This window comes from Tiliqua scincoides, chromosome 3, assembly GCF_035046505.1.
Source record: "Tiliqua scincoides isolate rTilSci1 chromosome 3, rTilSci1.hap2, whole genome shotgun sequence".
Taxonomy (NCBI): domain Eukaryota; kingdom Metazoa; phylum Chordata; class Lepidosauria; order Squamata; family Scincidae; genus Tiliqua; species Tiliqua scincoides.
In genome coordinates this window covers 194,005,118-194,031,542 of record NC_089823.1, presented here as the reverse complement: position 1 = coordinate 194,031,542, position 26,425 = coordinate 194,005,118, and the positions used below count along the sequence as shown (strand labels likewise).

The window sequence follows — 26,425 nt, the reverse complement described above, 5'->3', positions numbered from 1 at the left end:
AGTCTGCCTCTGAATACCACTTGCAGGGAAACAATGATGGAAGAGAACTATAAATTTCCCTCCTGCTTTTGGGCTTCCTGGAAGCAGCTGGTGGATTGCAGTGGGAAACAGGATACTGGAGAATATTATTAAGAATATATACCGCTTTTCAACGGAAGTAGTTAACAAAACAGTTAAAAACAAAATAGTAAAATCTATAAATGACTCTGTGTCCCCATAGTGCTCACAATCGTAAAAAGGGGAGAGTTCTTCTCCTGCAAGTCTAAGAGGACACCACTTTTGAAAGGTGCCTCTTTGCCCAGCAAAGGATATGGGTCCTTGGCCTGAACCAGCAGGGCTTTGCTTATGAGAAGCAGAGTGGTGCCAAACTTTCAACCACAAGGTTTTTTTTTCCCTTTCTCAGTTGCACAGTGAACCATAGAACAATACTGAGAGAGAGCCAGGGGAGTGGGGAATCACAGGCTTTCAGGTAAAGTGGGAAGGAGGGAAACCTGAGCTGGCCTGAAAAGTTCTTTCATACCTGTCATTGCTTTCTCCAATCAGACATGTACTAGCAGTAAGACAGCATGGAAAATGTGGCAAGGGACTGCTCAGAGGGAGAAGGAACATGGGGACTGAAGATGACTGGCATATCATGGTGAAAATTCTATTAACCTGGTCTGTGCTTGAAATTTAAGAATCAAATCTGTCTGCCTCAAAAAAGCCTAGACAGAGAAGCCCTGTGAACCGAGTTCTTTCTGTGAACCTTTCCTTGTGTTTATTAAATAGAACTGTGACCATATTGGAAAAATCTACTAAGATTATGGTTATATTCTTGGGAAAAAAATCTATATTTTGTGGAATCGCAATGGCTCAGGTAACCAAATGTTTGACATCTATATACCCTGATTGAGAAAATACTTTTCCTGTGCACTACTGACCTTGAGGCAGGGTGGGGATATAGCAAATACCCAAGACTTTTCCTAATGCTGAATCAGTGGGATGAAAGATTACCAAAGGATTACAACTAGGTTCCAAAGGAGAAGAGCAGTGCAGACTGGCGTGGCAGAGGTGGTTATGTAAGAGAGATGCCATGTATTATACTAAAATAGTACGAATGTTACATGAATGAAGCCTGAGAGCTTTCAGTGAAAGAGACATAGGATTCTACCCCGCTAATGAGGAAATGGGTCTTTTGCTTTTGAGAGAGTACAAATTGGCAGATTTTCTGATTTGGTGGTACAGCTCAGCTTGAATGGGGATGAATTATGTGCATTACTAATTAATTGTAATCAAGCCCTGAGATCAATTTAAGAGAGTGAATGAAGTCTATAGAACAGGGGTGCCCAGACCCTGGCCTAAAGGCTATTTGTGGCCCCCAGGGACTCCCAGTCTGGCCTGCGGGGAGCCCCCAGTCTCCAATGTACTTCTGGCCCTCCGGAGACTTGCTGGAGCCCATGCTGACCAAACACAACTACTGTCAGTGTGAGGGTGACTGTTTGACCTTTCGCATGAGCTGTGGGATGAGGGCTCCCTCTGCTGCTTGCTGTTTCACATCTGCAAAACAGCAGTGGCAGCAAAGGAAAGGCTGGCCTTGCTTTGTGCAAGGGCTTTTATAGGCCTTGAGCTATCGCAAGACCCTCATTCATTCGTGTAAGTTCCATATCTAATATATTCATTTATGTAAATTCTTCAAATTTGAAATGTAAATTAATTTTTTTCCCAGCCCCTGGTACAGTGTCAGAGATGATGTGGCCCTCCTGCCAAAAAGTTTGGACATCCCTGCTACAGACAATAGAAACTCCCCGACAGGTGTCAAGTGCCTTTGGGTGCCCTTCGGGGAGAAAGGCAGAATACAAATCAAATAAAAAAATAAAAGAGGCATTCTCCCTTGGGAAGTGACATTGCAAGAACTATTCTAGAAGCAGCTTCAATTATTAAATGTGTTTAGTATATCAAGCATGAAAAGAGATGCTTTTTTAACCACCTTGATGACTTCCTACAAAATAAAAGGCAAGACACTCTGTTAGTTTAAAGTGGTGATACTTGTTCAGCCAACAAAAGATGGATAAAAAGACTTGAATGTATTCATCAGAGTTATCGTCCTATTTAGTAACCAATATTTGATTGCTTTTTAAGATTCTTCACTTAATGCCTTTTCATATTTCTTGTTATTCCACAGTATAGTGAATTAAATCCAGCCTCTGTTCCCTCTTTTTGCTCCCTGTAATATCTTGCGGTCTTGAGCAGTTACAAACACTAGAAACAAGATATGTTCCTTTCTTATTTTAGTAAATTAGGCTCCTGATTGAAGGCACATTGAGCTGAGAAGAGCCATGCATGTTGGAACCAGGCAATATATATTGAAATGCACTTGCCAGTTTGCTGACCATTCTCCCAGTTTGGAGAAATCCTTCTGGAACGCTTCACAATCCCTTCTGGTCATCACGACCCAGAAAAGTTTAGTGTCATCCACTAAACTTGGCCACCTCACTGCTTAATCTTTGTCTTCAGGTCATTTATGAACAAGTTGGAAAGCACTGGTCTCAAGACAGATCCCTGGCACACACTGCTTTTCACACCTCAGTGTGAAAATTGCCATTTACCCCCACTCTCTGTTTCCTGGCCCTCAACCAATTAACCCATAAGAGAATTGCCCTCTTTTTTCCTGACTGTGAAGTCTTCTCAGCAGCCTTTGGTGAGGGACTGTATCAAATATCTTCTGAAAATCCAGATATATCCATGGGTTCTCCTGCATTTGCATTTGCATCTCCTGTTGACCTTTTCAAATAATTCTAAAAGGTTCCTGAGGCAAGACTTAGCCTTACAGAAGCCATGCTGATTCTCCCTTAGCAAGGCTTGTTCTATAAGTTTCAGATTTTATCTTTAATGAGGCTTTCTAACAGATGTTGGGCTGACTGGCCTGTAGTTTTCCAGGTCCTCTCTCCTTCCTTTTTTAAAGAGGCATGACATTTGCTATCCTCCAATCCTCTGGCACTGTGGCGGTTTTAAGGGACAAGTTGCCTACTATAGTTGAGAGATCAGCAACTTCATTCTTCAGTTCCTTAATAACTCTTGGGTGAATGCCATCTGGGTCCAGTGACTTATTGATCTTTATTAATGGTTGCAATCTTGTAGACTGTGGACAAGCTGATAGATATATCATATTAAGGAAACTATAGTTTGTTCAAAAAGCCTTTTAGCTTTAACAGTTGAGCAAAGACAGTCTTGCTGCTACTCTATATTACTCCCAAAATATATTAAGAAAAGCTAGTTCCTGGGTTCTGTTGCACGTTGGGGGTTGTAGTCTAGCATGGCAAGGAAAGGCACCTAAGCTTGGAGCTATATGTTAGCTCCATTTTCAGTGGCTTACATTGAGTTCAATGGGGCAATGTATATAATAAATATGCCAATAAAGGTTTCTTGTCTTGTTAATGTATGTAATAGTGAATTAAATTAATGCATCTAATAGGGGGAAATTATAGCATCCTGGAAGTAGACATAAATCTAAACCCCTGGAAAGGGGGAATGATTACCCCAATAATTCCCCTTTACTTTCTGCTGTATAAGTTAATGACTACCGTTTTCCTCCAATGAAGCAAATTAACTTGCAGTAGGAGCAAACCTGCATTCTACCAGTAAGAATCTCATAGAACAGTGTTTCTCAAACTGTGGGTCAGGACCTACTAGGTGGGTCGTGAGCCAATTTCAGGTTGGTCCCCATTCATATCAATATTTTATTTTGAATATATTACACTTGATGCTACCATGGTATGTGACTGCATTTGGGGAAATGTTAGCAATCTGTACTTTGAACAGGTTACTATGTATATGTTTGACCAATGATAGTCAATGGACTTACTCCTGGGTAAGTGTGGGTAGGATTGCAGCCTAGGATCGTGAAAAATTTCCCTGATGACAATATCACTTCTGGTCATGAGATCACATCCGGTGGGTCCTGACAGATTCTCATTCTAAAATGTGGGTCCCGGTGCTAAAAGTGTGAGAACCACTGCCATAGAAGGTTGCATTGTGTTTCAGATGTGAATTGATGGATTGCACTCTTTTCTCTCCAAACTTTTAAGATGTACAGGCAGGTTGTCTTCTCCATATAAATGCAATGCCTACACCTAGAGACTGTCTGGGTGTGGGTATTCATGCATTCATACCTAAGTTAACGTAATATTTTCCTACTATACAACACAAGACATTTCCAACAGTATTTATATGTAATTTTGTCATTTAACAAACCTGTACAGTGTCAATTATGATAAAACATCTCACGTTTGTGTCTTCCTTCATTCACTTGTCCCTAACGTGGTATTTTTGACGTCACTACATAGTCCCATAGACCTTGTTCAGTTTCCAATATCTAGCTTGTAATATTCTCTAGCCACTACAATCATATAAGTGACTGCCTTCGGCTCTTCTTTATTGTGTGCTGGTCAACGAAAGCAATGCAGGGTCAAAGTGAGTTTCACATTCCGATATCCAGCTCATTTGATCTGAAACATTTTCCCAGGGCTCTTGTTGCCTTCAGGCAGATCTACCATAACAGCATGAAAGATCCAATGTGTGACAGCCGCATCCAGCCTGCTGAGCTATAATTTTGGTTTGCTTTGAATGATAGAATTGCTCTAAATCTTTCTCAAAGTTGGCAATTCCAAAGGAATTATCAGATTTCAGAAAGTATTGCAATTCTTGGGCCTCAGGTTTGTTTTACATGCATGATTTGACCTGCTTGTTCATATTTTAGACATAGCGGCATCATTTAGCACTATGAATTCATTACATTCGGGCAGGGGAGGCATCTTAGTACATTTCACTTACTTCTCAACCCTGTTGATAAAAAGGACTGTTGGGGAGCACTAAAGGCGTAATAAGGGCTGTGGAGAAGGAGAAAGAAGAGGAGTGCAATAAATGGCAGGAGGACAGGAAGTGAAGCAGGTAAGTCTAACCGAGTATGGGCTTGGGTTAAAGGAACTGTGTGGAATTTGCATCTGCAGAAGATTGAAAAACACTAACCAGTGGGGGAAAGATCTGGAACATTTTTTTTTTTTTTTGCAGAGACTGCCTGTGTGATCCTGGCAGCATCTTTGGGGTTACTGCAACTGAGAAAATAACAGGCATATTTCCACTGAGAGGTATGTTGGGCTGCATCAATTCAGTTGACTGCAAACATATGTAATCTTTCTGTTTGTTTGTCTGTTTTTCACTGGGACCATTTGGTAGCTAATTGTTCAGTTTGTTGATGTGTTTCTGTTTCCCTCTGTTCCAAAGACTCTGAGCCATATTCCCTTTAATTTGTTTTTGCTTCAAGGGTGAATGAAGCCAGTGTTTAAACTTCCTTGCAATCCTGAGCCTGATTGCTCTCCTGCCTCTCCTCACAGCCAGGATAATTTAGAGATTTGAGGTTATTGCACCTGCCTGCCTGTCACAAAGGCAGACATTTTGCTAGCATTCCAAAGAATGGCTAAACATCCACGCTTTTCTAATGGCATGAATTTTTGTTTGGGAGAGACAGTAGCCTTTGGTGATGCACGCACAGTTCTGTAACATGGTTGCGTTTTACAGTATTCGGATGTGTTTGCAACGACGCTTTACAAAACAAATGGCACACCGTGCTTTATCTTGAGCTCATTAGACCACTGGGGTGATTCTCAGCCCTAGTAAGGATGGAGAAAGAGGTTTACAACAAAGCTGCTTTCAGTAACCTCCTTGCTAAATCGTCTGTGTTGTCTCTGTGTATTGTGAAACCTGGAAGCTTGACATCTTTGAACTGAGGTCCCTTAGATAATACCCAGCATCGCTGATCTCACCAGTTTCCAGTCTGATAATCCCAAGTCTAATCACCTGGCTCTGAATTTGGATTCATTGTTGGAAACTTTGGCTGCTAAGCACCCAAATCTCGTGTTTAGACCTGCTACAAATTGCCATCCTGGCCTCCAAAGGAGCTAATGCTTAATGTCCCTGCAGAAAGGAAAGCCAAGTGCATCCAGTCTGCCTGGATTATGCAGCCTTGTTTATTGAGTTAGGTGAGGTCTTCATTTTATTTCTTTATTTTTACTTCTGCAACACTCTCTTCCCCTCTGCTGCTGGGCCTTTGGAACACTGGTAGGTATTTGGCCATGTTCCTACTTTGGAGTAAACCCATTGAATTCAGTTGGACTAATTGCTAAACAAACATGCATGTGATCATAAACAAATATACAGGTAATCTCTTGCAAATTTCTTACTCCTGCTTTCTTTGGTGCAGCAAATCTTGAATGCTCCTTTCATCTTGAGAGAAGGTAACCTAATTTTTTGTATTTTAGTTTTTATCTATATTCATAGCTTCACAAATATACTGACAGGTCATTCTTGAATTATATGTCTCAGGTGGGTGAAAGGGGAAAGACTTTAGTTCTTATTCATGTCTGCCAGAATGGCCATACAGTTTTTGTTCAAAGGGAAAAACAGTGTTGTTAATCTGGGAAGTATTTCTAATAATGACATTTATATTGTCTCAACAGCTTTTAAATGAAAGAATTACATAGTGTGGTGTAACTATGCGCAATGCATGTTATTTCCTGTAAAAACACGAGTTCACATTTTGATAGTGCTCACTACAAGACTGTCTGTTAACCAGTGTTGTGCCAACAAGGTTCTGCAATCTGTTATAATTGAATTTTAATTCTTCTAGTGCAGTCAGAATTTCTATTGGTATTCTGTTTAATGGTGATAAGTATAAATCCTTAAATTTAACTCTTAGGAACATCAGTTCAAAGGAGAAAGGAAAAACAATGTGACCTCACTGTGTTAACCTATCTAACCTGAAGTATTTGAACAGAGGTTGATTCCCAATATCAAGCATGTTAGCCAGAAGTAAATTTCTCTTATGAATCAATAGTAGCGGTATGGTTGGAATCAGGGAGTCTTACAACAGGATCCTGTGCATGTCTACTCAGAAGTAAGTCTCAATGTGTTCAGTGAGTCTTACTCCCAGGAAAGGGTGCATAGGATTTGCAGCCTTCATGCTATTGCCTTCTATGGGACTAAATCAACTTTAATTCAGTAAGTTTTAGTTTACTGACTTATGGATCAGACACCCATCAGAACTAACAGGACAGATATGTGCACCCAGCTCAGTCTCATTCAGTGTCACATTCAACTGTTGCTGCCATATCACTTCAGTTTACTGATGATTCAATCAAACACTTGAAAAGTTGGGAACTGGGTGTGGGTCATCTGTATCTTATTTAAACATATTAAAGCAACTGTTACCCTGCAGATGCCTGATCTCGGAAGCTAAGCAGGGTCAGGCCTGGTTAGTACTTGGATGGGAGACCACTTGGGAATACCAGGTGCTGTAGGCTTATACCATAGTCTTTAGAGACTGAAGGTTGCCAACCAAAATGTCATTCTTATCCACACTAAGTACCATTGATACTGATGGTAACTCACCTTATCATAAGTAAAACCAAATTATTTAGAGAGGATAGCCAGGTATATAATTAGCCAGGGTCCTCTATGTACTCTTGTGGCTTTTCCCCATATTAAATTATCAAAGTGCTATATAGGAATTAGCTGCCTAATTCCAACTGATATCTTCTAAAACATTGATTGCTTTGTTGGAACTAAGTGTATAAAGGATCTTTCAAGACTATTATTATATTTAGAGGAGTGCAGTCATGGCTGGAGGGATCCTGCCAGATGACATCACCAGGAAAGAGCTCTTGCTTTGGGGGAATTGCTTTCAATCAGTAGTGACCCTGGCAATCCCTCCCAGTTTTAGCTGGGAAAGCAGCAGTCCAAGAAAGGACTTGTTAGTCAGTAAGCAGCCTAAATCAATCACTAGCAGCAAGCAGGTGGGTTAGTACTACTTGGTCTGGGACTTAATAAGTTGGCAAGTCCATTATGCAAGATATTTAATGCGAATGAAAATATAAGTAATCAGTGAATTGGTTGCCAAGGGTTGTTTTTGTGAGCAGAAAACACATTTGCTCATGGGGGGGGGCTTATTATGCCAGTTGCCTCCTCTAGCTGTCCTCTCCCCCCATGCCACACAATTCCCCTAAAGTCCCTTAGTCCTCAAAATGGCTTGGGGGGGGAATCTACAATGGGAGGGAGGAAATAGTACCCCCTTTCCCTGAACAAAACTCCTCTCACAGTTCTTAGAATCCAATTGATTGTTTTCAAATCTTCAGCTTTTCTTCATTCTGTCGGATGCTGGTCTTGTGATTTCTTGATGCAGGAAAATTTCACAGATGAGTTGCCCTGAAACTACAAAGATGGTCTCAGTGTCCCAAATTTCTGTGAAGAATGCTGTGCCCCCTCAAAGCCATGTTATCTACAAGAAAATATCTCGTGACAAAGCTGTAAGTAGCCCAATAAGAGGTATGGGCTGGGATCCATCTATCATTTTACCTTTCAGTGATGGGCCCCCGATAGTGAATTGCCTTTTAAAAAAGACAACAAGCTTGTCTCAAGTCAGTCCAGTAAAAATGTGCTGTCATTGACTTGTCAGTTGTGTAAACCACCTTGGCCAAACAGCACCTGCCAAACTGTGCTTTTCTACATAACAGAACAACAGGTGCTTCCTTTGCTTTGCTGGTTCCACTACACTTTTAAGAACTCTGCTTGAACAGTCTGGTCTGTCCCTAAAAGTTTGGTATTAGCTATAACCATATAACGCCCTTGAGATGAACACTATAAGTAATTGGGTGTCTTTACGTCAGGGTCTTGTCTTATGCTGCGAACATGGGAGCCCACTTGGATCAAGCATCCTGTTTCCAGCAGTGGCTAGCCAGATGCTCCTGGGAAACAGATAGCAAAAGCCATTCCCTGCTGCTTTTCCCCAACAATTACTTTTCAAAGAAATACCACCTTGAAACTTAGAGGTTATACATAAGCATGCCCAATAGACTTGTCCATGATTTACTCCATCCTTACAGGTTACTATCTATCTGGGAAAGCGAGACTTCATTGACCATGTAGATGATGTGGAACAAGTAGGTAAGTTCAAGGTGGTTGCTGCATCTTTTGCTTGTGTATTTAATGCCCTAGGTTCATTTATTATTATTATTATTATTATTGCTTTGCTCTTTCTTCTGTAGATGGTGTGGTATTGGTGGATCCTGATATTGTCAAGACAAAAAAAGGTTAGATGGCTTAATCACTGTGTTAGAGATCTGTGCTTCAGCATTAATGTTCTGCTAAATGGGAATGAATGTCCAGCCATTCACACCACACAAGAATGGAGTGAGGGGAGGGAGTAGCAAAGTGCTCCTTTCTTGCACTATATTAAAAGGGAGATATTCCCTTTAAATTTTAAATTCTATGTGAGGATGGAGCACAGAGAGGGAAGGGGATGATCTAATTCCCTCTCACATTTATTGAGCAGGGGCAGATTATTGTGGCTTGCTTGCATCCATGGTGGTCTGGAAGGAAGCAGCAGGAGACTTGGGGTGAAAGGCACCCCAGATCAGCTGCTCCTCCCACCACCTGCCTTGATACAAGCTGCATCATATTGCATGGCTGGGCCAGCGATGCATGCCCCTGCACATTTCTGGTAGTCAACACCTGAGATCCAAGAACCCCCGCTAAGGTTAACAGTTGTCACCAACAAACCCATTACCAAAAGTGCTTGCAAAATGTAGGAAGATCACTAAAAGAACAGAACAGGAACCACTGTCTATCCTTGCCCAAGGCTACATACATATAGAATCAAATTCAGATTAAAAGCCAGCCTGTTAGGAATTTGAGAAACCAGAGTGCTTTCTAGAATAAAAGAAGAGTGGACACAATCTCAGTTAACTTCCCTCATGGGGAAAATTTGAGATAGGATAGTATTCAACTCAGGATAGTATCTAACTCAGGAATGAATATGGAGGTTAGATTGATTTCAAATGGGGCCAGAAGTTTGCACATCTGTCTATCCTGCCAGATAGTTGTGATTACAACTAACAATGAACCTGCCTTTTTTTTCCAGTTTGCCTTTTGTTAGCCAGCACCCAGCTTTTTCTTTGGCTATTTTTAAAATAAATTAATGTGGTCTCAGCTTGTAAGTGGTGACTCTCAGGTATCTAAGCACAGACCATCTGCATAAGTGGATGATACTTATGGCTGGCCACGTGCAATGTTCTTAACGTCTTCCCTGTGTGTTCTCCCAGTGTACGTGATGCTTACTTGTGCTTTTCGATATGGGCAAGAAGATATTGATATTATGGGCCTGACTTTCCGAAAGGACCTGTATGTCTCTAGGGTACAAGTGTACCCACCACTGGACAAACAAAGACCACTTTCCAGTTTGCAAGAATGCCTGCTGAATAAACTGGGGGGAAATGCATATCCCTTCATTTTAACTGTAAGTACTTTTCTGGATTCTGTACTGGGTTTCAGAGTTTGTTATGGGGGTTAGTAGAAAATGGACTGTTGTGTGTTAACGTAAGCAGACATTTTACATACATTCTGACCCATTATACGCCTGCAACTACCATTTGCCCCAGGACGACATTCTAAGTTAATGCAAATGGAAGCATTTCTCTCAGAGCAACCAGCAGTTGGGCTCAATCAGCATCGAGAGTGGCAGGGCCAAAGAGTTAAAATCCCCCTCAGTTCCATATGGTTCCCCCCCCCCATAGCTATTTGTGAAGAATAACTATGCTCATTCAGGCTAATGACACATTAAAGATTCTGTGTAGTTTGGAAGAAGAACTCTGGAGAGTGGTGTGAGTCAGGTTTGGGTATTTGCTGAGTCCCTTTTGCATTCTCCAGGGCTGTTATGTAGCATCTTCCTCAAGCATGAAACTTGTCTAGCAGGTGCTGACTCTATGGTTAAAATGACCAGTATCGTGTCTTCCTTGCAGTTTCCAGACTCCCTGCCTTGCTCAGTCTCCCTACAGCCAGCTCCTCATGATGTTGGAAAGGTGAGAGGATAAAATTTAATATATTTACTAAGAAAGCAGTCTAATGATAAAATTCAGTGATTAGGATTCTCTGGTTTGAGAGGAGTGTAAGGACCAACGCAGAGGACAAATGCTTTCTCAGGGCATTTCTAAGCATCTACCCTGAAGACTTGACTGTGGGTCCTTGGCCTCTAAAGACTGAGGCCACTGGAGCAAAGTAAAGGGTTCTGACTTTGCCCAAAGGTCTGGGGCTGCACAATTAAGCCTGGCCAAGCTTCTGATCTCTCAAGACACCCAGAACCAAGTGAAAGATTAGGTGACCCTAAAGTTCTCTCTATCATACAGAAGACTCTGGTGACATGCAAGGATAGAAGACCAATTGGGCACAATTGGTTGGTCTTCTTCTTGGACATCTCTTCTTTTTTCCTTTAAGAAGGCCCTCTAATAGGGACTCTTGCATAAGGTTCCCAGAACCTTGGGCAGAGATGGGGGGGAGGGGCAGAACATTTCTAGTAGAGAATGGCTTGGGCACCTGTGTGAATGGGAAAAGTCTGTACCAATTTGTGACACATGTAACTGATATTGATTGTCCCATTGAGCAGTGTTGGGTTTTTTGATACCAAAATGGAGTATACCAAGCAACTATAATCTATTCTTTCATCTACTTCACTCCCCATCTTTTCCAGTGCTGTGGAGTAGATTTTGAGGTCAAAGCTTTCTCTGCAGAAAATGTGGAAGACAGAATTCTCAAGAGGTAACAAATCAAATTTGTTTTGATGGGCATTGGATAGGAGAGGAGGAGGAACTTAAATAACAATATCCATTAGTCAATTCTCTGTTTAAGACTTTCATGCAGATTCAACACTGGATGGTCACAAAACATATTATTGATTTTGTTGTGGCTTCTTTTGTCTGTTGTTGACTCCTTTTGAGTATGTGAGCAAAAACCGCAAAAAGATTTAGAAACATTAAACATAACATTTTCCCTCTTTTTTTATTGTTCTGCCTTTCTTGGGCTGTCCTTTGTTTGCCCAGGAAAGTCTAACTGGCCCAGAACATATTACTAGAAAAGTAGTTAACAGCACAAGCTGTGATCATATTAAGAGGAGCCTCTTAATCCACTGAAATCCATAGTTATGTTTAGGGCTGCAGTATTGAGTGCACTTACTAGGGGATAAGCCTCATTGAATAAGATAGGACATTCTTCTGAGTAAACATGTATAGGACTGCACTGTAAATCCAAGAATGTCAGCTTTTCAGGATTGTAAAGTGGATCAATCTTCAGAAACAGATACCTACTGCCACTTTTGCTGGGCGATTTAAAGCAGATATGGGAAGGAAGTGTGGTCTGGAGGCTGAGCTGTTGCATTATCTGAAAAAGCTAAGTAGGATCCATTGCTTGAATGGGACACTAAGGCTGCTGTCTGTGTGGATGAGTGGAGTGAGGAGGAGTTAGCAGGCAAAAAAAGGGGTAACATCCTTGAGAAGCCGGTCTGAAGTTTGGCTTGCAGCTACCAGTGAGAGCTTGAAAAGGGCAAGAGCTGTACAGCCAGGATGTTGACTGCACTGTGAAGAGAGGCGCCTGAAGAAATGGAGGTTCTATGAGATGGTCTCATGAAATTATACTTGTAAATGTCTTGCTGAACAATGGATTTATGTTCAGCCTGCCTATGTAGACTGCCTTGAGTCTATTGAGAGAGGCAGCATATAAATAAAACAATATTCAGGTTCAGACTTGCAGGCACATGAAGAAGGAGAGGCACTGCTGCTTCCTATCTGCACATCTCTTAAGACTCTTGTTGTTACTATTGGTGCTTCCATACTTGCCTGCTGCCCAGCAGTGCCGTTTTCTCCATATCTACTGAACTGGCTCTGCAGATTCTACTGTCACCACTGCTTCAGTCTCTTGGGCACAGGTGCAACCTGTTTTCCACTTCTCAGAAATTCGGTCCGCCTCCTGATCCGCAAGGTGCAGCACGCCCCTGAGGTGCCAGGTCCTCAGCCTCATGCGGAGACCACATGGCAGTTCTTCCTCTCCAAGAAACCTTTGCATTTGCAGGCCTGCCTCAGCAAAGAGGTAAGGGTCTTTCAGCACTTGAGACTTATTGCTCTGGTTCAAAGACAGGTTCAGCTGCTCCCCTAAGATCTGTGCACCCATATTTTGTTCTTTATGTCCCGCCACTCAAAAACTTTGAATCCATTCAAAACTGTGGGCTCATATTGAGAGACACTTGAACTTGCCAGTAAAATAAAGACTTCTGCTGAATTTCAGGAAATGTGGATAAGGCCCAAAGTCTCCATGTTTGTCTGCAGTGGTTGCCTGTTCTCCTGTATTTATGTCTTGCCATCCATCTATGGTGGAACTCGGCACTATATTTGAGAGTCCTAGACAGTTTCCCAGCTGGGCACTGACCTGACCCAGAGCTACTAAATTAGCCCCAGCAAGCAGCTGTATCATCTACCCCAGAGCATGGCCTGGGTTCATGTAGTCCACAAGAGTCCTCCTGCTAAACTAGTTCTATCATTCCAGGTATTTTATCATGGCGAACCAATCTCTGTCACATTGACCGTGATCAACAACACTGAGAAAGTGGTTAAGAAGATCAGTGTGTCAGGTACTGATTTTGTCCATAAATCTGAGCAATATTTGGGGGACAGAAGCATAGCTTTCAGAGTGTACTGAGAGGCAGTCTGAAATGGTGAGGCTGGAGGGCATAACCCAGTGTTTGCAGTATGAAAAGGCTTGCCCTCAGATGTGTAGGTATTGCTACTTATATGACCTTAGATGCACTTTGTCAAAGTTAAAGCATTGCTAATCTGCAATTTTGCATAGGAGGTCATAGTCAGAGATAAATTTGGGGCAGGGGGAACAGGACCCAGAAGCACAAAAGAAATGACAGATGCATAGTATCATCCAGCAGGATGAGTAAAATTCTGGGAAATGGCCTAGACCCCATTTGGCTCTTTTTGTTTTCCTACAGGTTAGGAAAACAAGAGTTTTCTCAACTAATTTTCTGTTTTGTGTTCCATGGATTTTGGTCCAATCTCATTCTGTCTTCAGTGGAACAAGTTGCAAATGTGGTGTTGTACTCCAGTGACTTCTACACCAAGACAGTAGCTCTGGAAGAGGCAGAGTGAGTGTGCCATGCTTTTTCCTCCCCTACCCCAAAAATTTACTTCCTGTTACATTCCTTTAACCAGCTCTAACTCAAAAATGTAGGTTCATGTCTATGCATTATTTGGTTTCCTGATTCTTCTTTGGCTGAGATAAGGTCTAACAAACTTCTGTTAAAATGACCAATTTCTCTTGCTTTCTTTCTTAAATAGCTTATTTTGTTAAAAATAAGTCCCCCCTATCACACATGCCGCCTGCCTCCTTCTACTACAGCAGGCCACCATGTGATCATAAGGGTTCTCAGCTTCCAAATACTTACAGATTTAATCTGGATGAACCTAGAAATCCTCCCAAATAATAAAAAGGGGTAATTTATTTACAATAATACTTAAAATACATAGCACTACAAAGGTACAGAATACTGACAAGCCATTCTCTATTAACACATAGACTCTTAACAAGACGAATAAAAACAACATTAATCTTTTACTAAGAAGTCTTCCCCCCACAATACATTCTAAATAGTTTTAAACCCCCCCCCCCCCGCCAAGCTCAGTCTCTCCCCACCAACTGTAGGAGGTTTTATCAGTAACACAGCTCACTCCCCCTTTCCTTCTGTTCAGCCTCAGAGGTGCCTTCAATTCCCAATCAGAGGCCCAATCATCCCAGGTCAAGAGGGAAAAAAATCTCAGTTGATATTTAAAGTAAAATGACCCCAATTCCTACCTTTCCATGACATCCCCCCCCCAGTAGACAGTGACTTCAAAACTTTATTTCACTGCACAAATTCCATCTCTGTTCAGATTTAGTTCCTGCAAAGTCAATAGGAAAGTGGATGGCTAGAGATTGTCCTACCAGATTGGAACTCAACTTGTTTTCTGTATCCTCTTACCTTGCATACTCTAGGGAAAAGGTGCAGCCAAACAGCATCCTCACAAAGACCATGACAATACTGCCTGTACTGGCAAACAATAGAGAGAAACGGGGCATAGCACTGGATGGGAAACTAAAAGATGAAGATACCAACTTGGCCTCCAGTACCATGTGAGTCCAATTTGAATAGCATCCACTAACTGTCAGAAACAGAATAGTTTATCTAGTTGCATGTATTGCTAACCATGAGAAAATAAGTGTCCTAAACAATCAGTAGGATTCACATTTGGGTCTATCTTATATGGAAGTTTCCTAAACAAAGCTTTTCTAGTAATGGGAGAATATCAAGTGGATTATGGGGATTTGGGAACATGTTGTGCTAATGAGAGGATTGGCTAGACAGGGGAAAGTTTTGCCTCCACTCCACAGGGGAAGGTTTTGCGTATGTGTTTCTCATCTTGATCGTACTATTTTTACCTTCTACAGTATTAAAGATGGAATAGACAAGGCAGTTCTGGGGATCCTGGTTGCTTACAAGTTAAAGGTGAAGCTCACTGTCTCAGGGTAAGAGCAATGAAGCATTCTGTATTGTATAACAACAAGTGTTCATTAATGTCTTTTCTGCTAAATCAGGAGGAGTCATATGCAGCATTCCTTTGCCTTCTCAAAAATGTCAGATTGCATGGCAATTCTAAATAATTGTCTCTTATTTAGTAGGGTGGAATATCTAAATGGGATGATGAATATTTGCATGAATTTTTGTTGATAATATTTAACTGCACTTCAGCCAAAGAACACAGAGCAGCATCCCCCCCCCCCCAAAAAAAACTCTTAAAAATAAAATTGGAAATAAAAAAAGCAGGAGATTAAAAAGTTTGGCATAAAATTACACAATGGTACCATACAAACTTTTAGGAAGAGGGCTTTCCAGGGGGGGATGCCACATTTGCCCCATGCATCTCACATCAGATGGTGGGAAGACTTGGATCAGGGCTTCTAAAGGTGATCTTAGAATCTGGGCAAGTTTGTCTGGGAATGATCTTTCTTAATGTAAAGTAACCAGAACTGCTGCCAAGGTTGTATCAAGGAGGTATGATAGCGTGGTGGGGTTGGAATGGCATATAGTGTATGAATGATGCAGCATTGACTAACACTTTGCCTCTTTGAGCTGCATTTTGTACAGGATTGCCAATCCTCCAAAGTTGTCCTGGAGTCTCCAGGAATCAGCATCAGTCTTCAGGTGACTCCTGGAAATTTTAACAGCACCCCTCCCCCCCAAAATTTGAAAACATACATCAAGTTGAAAAATAAATCTCCATGAATAGCTTCAATCAGATTGGCACACTAATTTTGTATGGTGTGATTGAGAATATCTGACGTGAACTATATTAAACTTTGGATTTTGTGTCTGTTTATATCTTAGCCTGCTAGGAGATTTCACCTCCAGGTAAACCTTTGAGATTCTCTCTCTCTCTCTTTCTGTTTGGGCTTTTCCTTGTTTCCTCATAGTTTAATAGCTATACAACTGATTAGAGCTTTCACCATGGACTAGGTCAAACTCTCCCAAAATACAAGGTACATGTCCCCGCAGAAGAGTGAACAGTTACTGCCTTACCTTATCATCAATTCCAGTTTTGTTGTGTGTACCTTGATGGGACTGACAGTCCCTTAATAGACCTGAATTTGCCATGGGAACTTAAAGATAGTCACATGCCCTCAGACCTCTACAATAAGCCTCTTTCCTTACATCTTTTCACAAGACTTTTCATCTCCCAAATAGTCTAAATGCAAGATTTAAAGCCTCAAATGCTGTATTATCCACAAGGGGAAAATACATTGCAAGTTAACATAACATGCCAGGTTTTTCTAATTTTGGGAAGACTACCACCACCGAGTAGTATGCTTGATACTTTGATTGTAGCCTGGTCATTGTAGGGATGAGGTGACCTATATGTGTAGGATCTGAATGTGTGGATCTGGGAAAGCAGGGCCATATCCCAGCAATAAAACAACGAAGTAGTTGCTTAGGAGCAACCATATATAGGAGTGCCATTGAAGCTATTAATGATCTAAAAGGCCCAGAAACCCTTGGAGTACCCAGTGGATACCAAGGGGCAGCTCTTGAATTGCATGTAGCTGTAGAAGCTCTAAGGGTTATGCTCCGACACCTTCTGCCACATTTCAAGGGCTGCACCTCTTAGATTGCACACCCCAGCCTTGTAGGGCAGAACATGCCTTGGGGGAGAAGGAGAGCTGTGACTTCTTGTTAAAACTTCTAATATTGGAGTAGTCTTATGGGTATAGAGTTAGGTCTGGAGTGATGGTTGCAGGGATAGAAGTGGGGAACTGCTGGGACTGCTTAGTGAGAGGTGTAATGGATTTCCTCCTCCTTTTCCTTTCCCCAAAGTGAGGTGGGCATGGAACTCCCCTTCCGTCTCATGCATCCCAAGCCAGAGGAAGTACATGCAACAGGTCAGTAGAATACTTTAGAAAATGGCTTCTTTTCTTCTTTGCTTACCCATCACTGCATGTAACATTCTGATATCTTTCTACTTCTACAGAATCATAGAAGATTACACACACACCACTTTTGAACAGAGAAATTCTCACAGAGCAGTTTATATAGTTTTGAAAATTCCCTGTAACAAAGGACTCACAATCTTAAAAATCAATCGATCAATTATCAGAGGCCCTAGTAGCCAGCCACTGGAAATAAACCACCTGTAGTTCAGATACTTAGCTGTACAGCTGATGAGACTTTGGCTATTTTTGAGAACATAGTATTCTGTTGTTTGAATAAGGTTCTTGAAAGCAAGCATGCAATGTGGAGAAGTTCTAGAATGAGAAAAATATTTGAAGTAAAAGGTTTTTGCACAAAAGCTACAGGAAATGCACCCTCATAGAACACCCATGTTTTAAATATTACAAGGGGGATCAAACTGTAGCCATCACATCTTGAATTTGGTGGTAATAAAAAAATGACAAAAATTGTTGTCTCTTTGTCAATTTGGAAAGAGGATTGTGGGATGCTTGGTACATTATACAGTATATACTTTCCCCCTTCTAATCGCTTATTCATACAGTATTCTTGCTATGTCAGAACCCGTTCTGTTTGGGCCTGTACCATATATCCTGTAAATAGGAACTATATGGGTCAAGTGAATTCCTTTCCATGATAGCATCACCATTTCCTTGCAACAGCAATGCAGGTGTAGGGGAGTGCTCCTTCCACTCTCAGCACTCTCTTCCCCTCCACACTTCCTCTCTGTCCACCTCTTCCTTCTCAATCCAGAAAGTGGAAGGAGGAAGAGGAGCAGAACTGGAGGCAAGTACATGGACAGAGATGAGCAACCTCCACCAGTCCTTGCCTCAGAATATGGTGATTGCACCTGACCTAGATGCCTTTTAAAAGAGGATTGGACAGATTTATGGAGGGAAAAGTCCATCTCATGTTACAAGTCATGATGACTATATACAACATCTGGATTTTGGAGGTGGCCTGTCTTTGAATGCCAGATGCAAGGGAGTGGCTATAGGATACAAGTGTCTTGTTGTCTTGAATGCTTTCTGAGGCATCTGGTGGGCCACTGTGAGATATAGAAAGGTGGACTACATGGGCCTGTGCCTGATCCAGTAGGGCTTTTCTTATGTACTTACTCTCCTGCCTGAGGTGACTGCTTCACTAGGCTTCATAGAAGTGCCCATTCTGGTTTGTGCTCATATTTATTGATGTAATGAACTTTTGTGGCTTGCTTAACCTGAGACCACAATATGTTTGCTGGCAAATTACCTTTCCTGCGACACTTTTGAATCAACTCCATTACAGAAAGCAGACCGTTTGATTTGTGTATTCCTTATCTTCATTGTATGGATCTTCCCAGCGCAGCAGATCCTAGCCAACTCAGGTAGTTATGCTGGATTAGTATGAGACAGCCAATGGGGCACCCAAGTCCAACTGACCAAGACTGACAGGAGTGTCTAGGTGGTCATAAAACATCCAATCCGGCAGACTAGTGACCTCCTTAAACCTGGATTTCTTCAAGTCAAGTCCAAGGATGCTCACAGGTGTTACGACCTGGCTGTCTCAGATGGAATATGTACATGGCCAATTCTGCTGGTTTCACTGGGGATAAGAACAAACGAAGCTGCCAAACACTGAGTCAGACCAGTGATCCATCTAGCTCAGTATTGTCAACACAGACTAGCAGTGGCTCTCCAGGTTTCGGACAGGACATTTTCTCTGCCCTACCCGATGATGCTAGGAATTGAACCTGGGACCTTCAGCATGCAAAGCTACAGCCCCCTCTCTTAGATCAAAGAGCTGTAATGGCATCCAGAAAGCTAAAGCTCTGAGTAAGTATAGATAGGGACCACAGAGCTTAGGAGTGTTAGGGAAGTATTTTGCTAAGTTTGCCAACACTTGCATGTTTGTAATTTTTCACTTCTAGCACCCAAGCCATTTTCTAAGCCTGCTTGTTCTATTCTTTCCTTCTTTGTATTCTTTAACTCTTTATCTGTCTTGTTGGTTGAACTCAGCCAGAGTTTTGTCCTCGTCGTACTGGATACTTGGCTACATGCTATTGGATAGGTTTTTGGGGAATTCTTCAAATAACTGGGAGGGAGACTTCCAAGGGTTGTCTCTCCCTCCTGGTTTGGCTTTTCCTGATGGTGGCAGCTCAGCCTACTGATTTTAGCCCTGGCATAGGGGCGGATCAGAGAAAAGAAGGGAGGTACCAGCTCCAGGTTCTACCTTTCACCTAGATCAGGGGTGTCAAACATAAGGCCCAGGGGCCAGATGTGGCCCACGGAAGCTTTTTATCTGGCTCTCAGCTGCTGCACACTGCTGAGGTGTTACTGCTGAAAGGGCAGCCCACATGAAAATTGGGCTCTCCCATATTTTGAAATATGATCAAGATTTGCGTATTTTCTCTTCTGTCATTTGCAGCAAATGAGTTCCTAAATGAGAAAAGGTGCTTATTCTTTGTTATGACCTGTTTAATGACATCGCTTCCTGCTTAATGACATCACTGCCAGCCCTCAACAGGCATGATGAATGTTATTTGGCCTGCTGTATGAAATGAGTTTGACACCCCTGACCTAGATCACCACAAAGCCCTAGGAGGGAAAATATTTCTTGGAGGACAACACTAACTAAAGTTTTGTTAATAAATTATGTTTGAAACAGTTTCAATAAGCATTTATTATGAAGCCTCAGTAACTGACTGTGACAATCTAATTACTGTATAATCATTGCAATTTATGTTAATATTTGAAAAGGATTCCACCACCACTCCTTAAGATTATTTCAGAAATACAGTACTGTACTTGAAGTCTTTTTGGTTACAGGGGAGAGGATGTTAAATTACAGGCTGTGTTAGTGCATTACAAAACTTAAGCCATTTCTGCCCAATGTTGCATATACTCAGCATGGGTGCACCTGTGGGCAGGGCAAAAAATTAAACAAAGCACAGAAACAAAAAATGCAATAGGCATGCAATATATGTGACTTGACATGAAGTAAATGCCCACAGTCCTCAGGCTATGCATAAATTCTGCAAGGAAGAGATAGCAATCTGTGCTTCTCTGTGCTCTAAGGTACACATTCTTCAACCTTCTTTATGATTATGACCCTTGAGGAGATCTTCTCATGTTCCAAGGCCCCCCTTGTCAAACAAGCATACAACACAAACAGATAAACATAAAATCATTTATTATTCAACACCAATCAGTGGCCCCCTTCAAATGTGCCAGGGCTCTCCAGGGGTCATATGGCTCCCATTGAGAATAGCTGCTCATTCTGGAGATTTTTAACAGTGTCTTCAGGTATGTCTAACTATACATCATGTGGGAAGAAAAATCTCCAGTAATAGCTTCAGAGTTGGCAACCCTAATGCCCACATCTGGGTTTAATGAACATGGCTTTGAGTTAGAGGATGAAACTTTCGGGGAGGTTCCAGCCCTGGCATCTTTCTCTCTCTTTGTCTTTAAATTAACCAGTGATTGGGGAAAGAGCTGCTAGGAAGGTGCATGGCTTCCAAGTAGTTGCGTGAGTTCCAATACTTTTCATTTGAGGAATTATGTGTCTTCCCTAAATCTGAACAGAAAAGAGTTATGAACACTGAAGTTGCCTTATATGGATCTTGAAATGAGAAGAGTCGGGAGGAATGACTTTCCAAAATACACGTTTGGTAGTAGTAGTCAACAGCAAAACAAATTTAGCTTGGACTCAACCCCATGAATACTTACCAGGGAGTAAGAGCCCAATCCTGTGGTCTGCGGCACGGCTCTGTGCCTCGGACCACAATTGCAAACGTGCTGTAAGGGTCACCGCCAGGCTCCTGCCGGTGCTAACCCCGCACCAGCTGGTGCTGGGCTAGTGCCGGGTGGTGGCCCAGTTTCTGCAGTTTGGCGGTCTCCTGGACGGGGGTGTGACGGGGGACGGGGGTGTGAAGGAGGCGTTCCGGGGAGGGGGGAGGCCGGTGGGAGCAGGCGGGAGGTGTGTCGGGGGAGGGAGAGAGGCGGATCTGCAGAGCTGTGCTCCGCAGGATCCAGGGCGCTCGTGCAGGGTTGTGCGCCCTACTCAAGTGCCTTTGCTTTAGTGCCCACCTTTTGGTCAGTGCTAAAGAGAGTAACCCCACTGTGGGGCTGCTTACCTTACCTGGGAGAAGGGGACGAACGTCCCCTTCTCCCGAGGTGCCTCCCGTAGTAGTGCAGGAGGTGCAGGATTCGGCGGCAGCCCTCCTCAGAGCCGCCAAGCCTAAGCGCTGCGGGCAGCTCAAAATTGGGCTGTCCTTCCACTGGTACAGAGGAACTTATTCAGGTAAATATGCATAGAATCAGGCTGCTATATAGCAAACGATAGATTGGAATTTGAAACTATCTACTTTCTTCCCAACTGACTTCCCTGAAAGTCTGCATTTTCTTCTTCTAATTAAAATACTAATACTAAAATACTTTAAATATATTATTTAAAATACTAAAATACACAGTTTCTAATGTGATACTCCAACAATATGGTTTTCAGTTGTGCTGAGTGTCTCTCTAGGCTGGTATTTTATGTATCAAGAACGCTTGTGCTCTTTCTCTACATTTCACATATACAATTTATTGCGGCAAGTTGGTGGCTGTACGAAATAACCTATGTAGCAGGGTTGCCAACTTTTTTGTTTTTAACGGATCTTGTTCTTGTGACTTGAACAGCAACTATGACTGGCAGAAAGGTGCTAGGTCAGGCTGTCCTTGGCATAGAGATGGAAGGTTGGGGGGAAAAAATTACACATGGTGAACTTCTGTGCTTCTATGCTTAAAGGCATAGCAGGGCTCAGTAAAAAGGTTAGCAATCTCAGTTTAAACTATTTCTGACCAAGGTTGCATATACACAACAGGGACCAAATGTGTACACCTACCTGTGGGGTGGGCAAAAATGGATTAAGGTTACCTGGAAGGTCTATGAAGCAAGCAAAGTGGCTATTTTTAGTTGTCTGAAATAGTAGGAAAGTGAACTAAAACACTTGTCCACTGCCATCTTAACCACAGTGCCTGTAACTGCTTCACTAAGGTACACCTCTACATTAAAGCAAAAAGATGGCTGCAACAGCTTAGCTATTTGAGGCCATTAGCAAACCTCACGTCCAATATAGGTACACATTTGGGCCATGCCAGATGGCCACATACTCGTATATGAGGTCTAAGCTTGTACATATTTTCAGCAGCTGATCATTTAATACTGACTTGAAAAACACACAAGTTAAAATGCAATGTACTGTATCTTATTTCCTCTGCAGTCTGCACCATCCAGCATGCAATTTGATTATCTTAAAAGCGCTTGGAGAAAAGACAGAGTGTGACTTCTGCTGTTATCAGGTTCTGACCTAGACCAGTTTAGATGAACCCTACTGCAGTAACTGCTAGTTTCCTTCTGTCAATAGGAGACCATCTGGGTAGGACTACCCCATGATATCCTAATGCCTGAGGAGGCATGCCAACTGCTGCCCCCACTTACCTGATGTGCTAGCCACTGCTGTCCCACTCTTCAATGTTCTAGCACAGCACTTCCCAGCGTGTTCTTTAACCAGCGGGTAATTAGTTTGTGGAACTCTTTGCCACAGGAAGTAGTGATGGCATCTTGCCTGGATGCCTTTAAGAGGGGACTGGACAAATTTCTGGAGGAAAAGTTCATTATGGGTTACGAATCATAGTAGGTTTGTGCAAGCTCTTGGTTTTAGAGGCAGGCTGCCTCTGATTGCCAGATGCAGAGGCGGGCACTGGGACGCAGGTTGTGTCTGTTGTCTTGTGTGCTCCCTGGGGCATTTGGTGGGCCACTGTGAGATACAGGAAACTGGACTAGATGGGCCTATGGCCTGATCCAGCCGAACTCTTCTTATGTTCCTCTTCGCCTTTCCTCCTCTTCTCTGTTCCCCTTTTCCTTTTGCAATACAGGAAGTGAAAGTATGGCAGTGGATGCAAATAGGTGGACAGAGATAGGTGCCCCCCGACCAATCTGCTGGTCTTCCCTGCAAATGGTGACAGTAAATGGCTGGTACTCTGCTGCAGTGTAATTTCTTTCACCACATCCTCAGGTGGACCTCTCATTTAATGTCACAAATAATATTCATAAGCTTCGTAGTCAAAGTTCCATGTCCTTAAACATGCACTGCTAAGTTTCTCCATCTTTTCTTTTCATTATTCACCGATGATGACAGGAAAGGAAAGGTAAGACTTGTCTCATATTAAAACTTTATAGCAACACACTCAAGTCCTTTTGGCATTGCTTATAAACCAATCTCCCTGGAAGAATTCCTGAGTTGCACCACCAGCACCAAAGAAGTACTTGCCTCTTGAATTTATGTTGAAGGTGGGCTAGAGACCAGGGTTTGAGAGGGTGGTGCCATATACCAAACTTACATGGTACCAAGGTAGTGTAAGATACCTTCCTCCGCCCAGTGTTTTTTAACCATAACACAGGCCTACAAAATTGAGGATCACAAAAGTTTTCCCCAAACTTTATGGTGGTTTGATATGAATTTGGGGTGCCGATTCCAAAAATGGCATCCATTTTGCCCTATCACGACTAGTTTTGGAGATATAGTATAGTCTCATTAGTGAATGGTTCAAGCAGCTTCCTCATGAGGAAGCCATGGTGTAATGTTTAAGGAAGCAAAATGTGTGTTGGCCTGTGTAATTTAAGGCCTGGGTGCTTCTAAGATGCTGAGGTCATATTCAGTGAGGCTTCAATCAGTTTGTGCTTAAATTGGTCAGTAATGAGAAGGTATAATCTAGGTAATGTAGACTTTACAACCGATATTACTTCCACATTCTTTCCTGCTTGGCTAATATTTACATATGGCCGTGACACAGCTAGTACAAGAGAAGGCAAAATGTGTTTTTTAGTTCTTGTGTGAGCAAAGTGTAAAAGAGCTGTGTGTGCCCAAACGTGCCAAAGGATATGAGAAATTTGGAATACAAAGGCAACCTGTGTGTGTACAAGGCCAGCCCATCCATAGGGCTGACTGGCAGCCCAATCCTATCCACACTTTCCTGGGAGTAAGCCCCATTGACTCTGATGGGACTTACTTCTGAGTAGACATGCAAAGATTGGGCTGTGGGGCAATTGCCTCAATCAGCAGTTTGGTACTTCAGATTAACATGGCTACCCCTCTGCAAACAATATGACTGATGAATGCAGATGAATGAAGGAGTCTTCTCTTTTTCCTTAGTGACCACGATGACCTGGTGTTTGAGGAGTTTGCTCGTCAGCAGCTGACAGATGATATTTCTGAGGATGACAACAAGACTGGTTCTGCAACCGATGAGTGACAGATAGATAATAGGGGGTTGGATTAGCAGGGAAGCCACAAGATTTTTCTGAAATGGCAAACACAGTAAGAAGCGGTTGTACTAAACTGTAAATTTTAAAGGTCGGATAAGCAGTCTTTTAAAGAAAAAGACTATGTTTATTTCTTTATTCCGTGTATTTGATGCCTTGCTAGAACATTCCATTCTTTAGAAATGTATTGCATGATAGTCCCAGGTCCACCAAATGTATGGAAGGCTCAGGATATCGTTGTATTTTGCTGCTTGAATTTGGAAACTAGACTTGCTAGGAAGCATTCCTACTACACTTGTTACGAATGTATGCATGTAAACATGTAATATATGTAGGCAAGAAATGTGTTTGAAATCATGTCTGTTCTGCAGCTGCATGTGGCAAAAGGTCAAGATTGACATGACTCCCTCTTTTCTGCATAGAGATAAGTGGCAAATGTATGTTTCCTGCCACATAACTTGTAAAGCAACAGTTCTGGGTTCAGCCATCCCTTATGAGGCCCAAGTATGAATTTTTTTTTTGACCGACCACTTCCGTTCAAGAGTCTAGAGCAGGGGTGTCAAACTTGTTTCATACCGAGGGCTGAGCAGCATTCATGATGCCTGCTGAGGGCCGGAAGTGATGTCATTAGGCAGGAAGTGAGGTCATTAAACAGTTCATAACAAACAATAAGCACTTTTTCTCACTTAGGAACTCATTAGCTGCATGAGTGCATGCAAATGACAGAAGAAAAAATACACATATCTTGATCATATTTCAAGATATGGAACAGCCCAATTTTCATGTGGGCTGCCCTTATAGCTGTAATACCTTAGCACTGCTCAGCAGTTGAGAGCCTGAGGGCCGGATGCCTTATGTTTGACACCCCTGGTCTAGAGCAGTAGTTCTCAAACATTTTGGTCTCTGGAGCCCTATATGCTCTTAAATGGAGTCTTAGGGAGCCTTTCCTTCACATGTGCAGAGTCTCAGGCAACATGGCGCATATGTGGAGTGGTGCAGCACCATGCAATCAGTGGTCACTTACGGTGTCCTTACAGAGCCCCTGAAAGGGTCTCAGGGCACCCCAGGACTCTTAGGAACACAGTTTGAGAAACTCTGGTCTAGAGCAGCCATTCTCAACCTTTTGTTTGGCTCAGCCCCTTAGGAGCTCTTCTCGGGTTCCAGGGTCCCCCCATCTAACAAGGATACAACAGATAAACCTAAAATCATTTATTATTGAACTCCAAGAAATGTGCCAGGGCTCCTCAGGAGGCCATATGGCCTCTCCATTGTGAATGGCTGGGGTGCAGCATCTGTCCTGGTGATGTGGAGGAAGACTGTAAGGAAGGTGTGTCTTTTCACATTGACAAATGGAGCCTGCTTTGCAGGTGGTCGAAAAGAAAAGGAGACAATTTGCTGTCACTATGCGACACTATGTAAAATTAATGTTATTTTTATTGTATTAAAAGGAATTTCACACAACAGAGTTATTTAAACACGTAACATTAAATACATAACATGCTATAGGGTTGTTGTATCATGATTATTGTTGTATCCTGAGTTATAATATTACATAAAAAGAGACCAATTCTGTTAACAAAATTTTTTTTTAAGGCAATCCTCTCTGAATTTTAATACATGTCAGTTTCAAAAGACAGAATGTTCCAAACATGTCTTAAACAATAATTTGCTGAGAGGTATACATTTTCTTTCCAGTGCTTAATTACTGGAAGTTACTTGGAAACTTTACATTTATTAATTTATAGT

The 26,425-nt window shown here is 42.2% G+C and overlaps 1 protein-coding gene across 1 annotated transcript; it reads left to right on the top strand.

Annotated features, from left to right (window-relative positions):
• Nucleotides 1-8,225: 8,225 nt before the first annotated feature.
• SAG (S-antigen visual arrestin) lies at nt 8,226-24,669 on the top strand. Its single transcript, XM_066621486.1, has 15 exons — nt 8,226-8,336; nt 8,913-8,973; nt 9,075-9,119; nt 10,131-10,324; nt 10,827-10,886; nt 11,552-11,619; nt 12,807-12,942; nt 13,396-13,480; nt 13,927-13,999; nt 14,887-15,024; nt 15,340-15,417; nt 16,277-16,300; nt 17,261-17,325; nt 23,556-23,565; nt 24,570-24,669. The coding sequence occupies exons 1-15, from the start codon at nt 8,226-8,228 to the stop codon at nt 24,667-24,669; spliced, it is 1,248 nt and encodes a 415-aa protein (XP_066477583.1).
• The last annotated feature ends 1,756 nt before the right edge of the window (nt 24,670-26,425 follow it).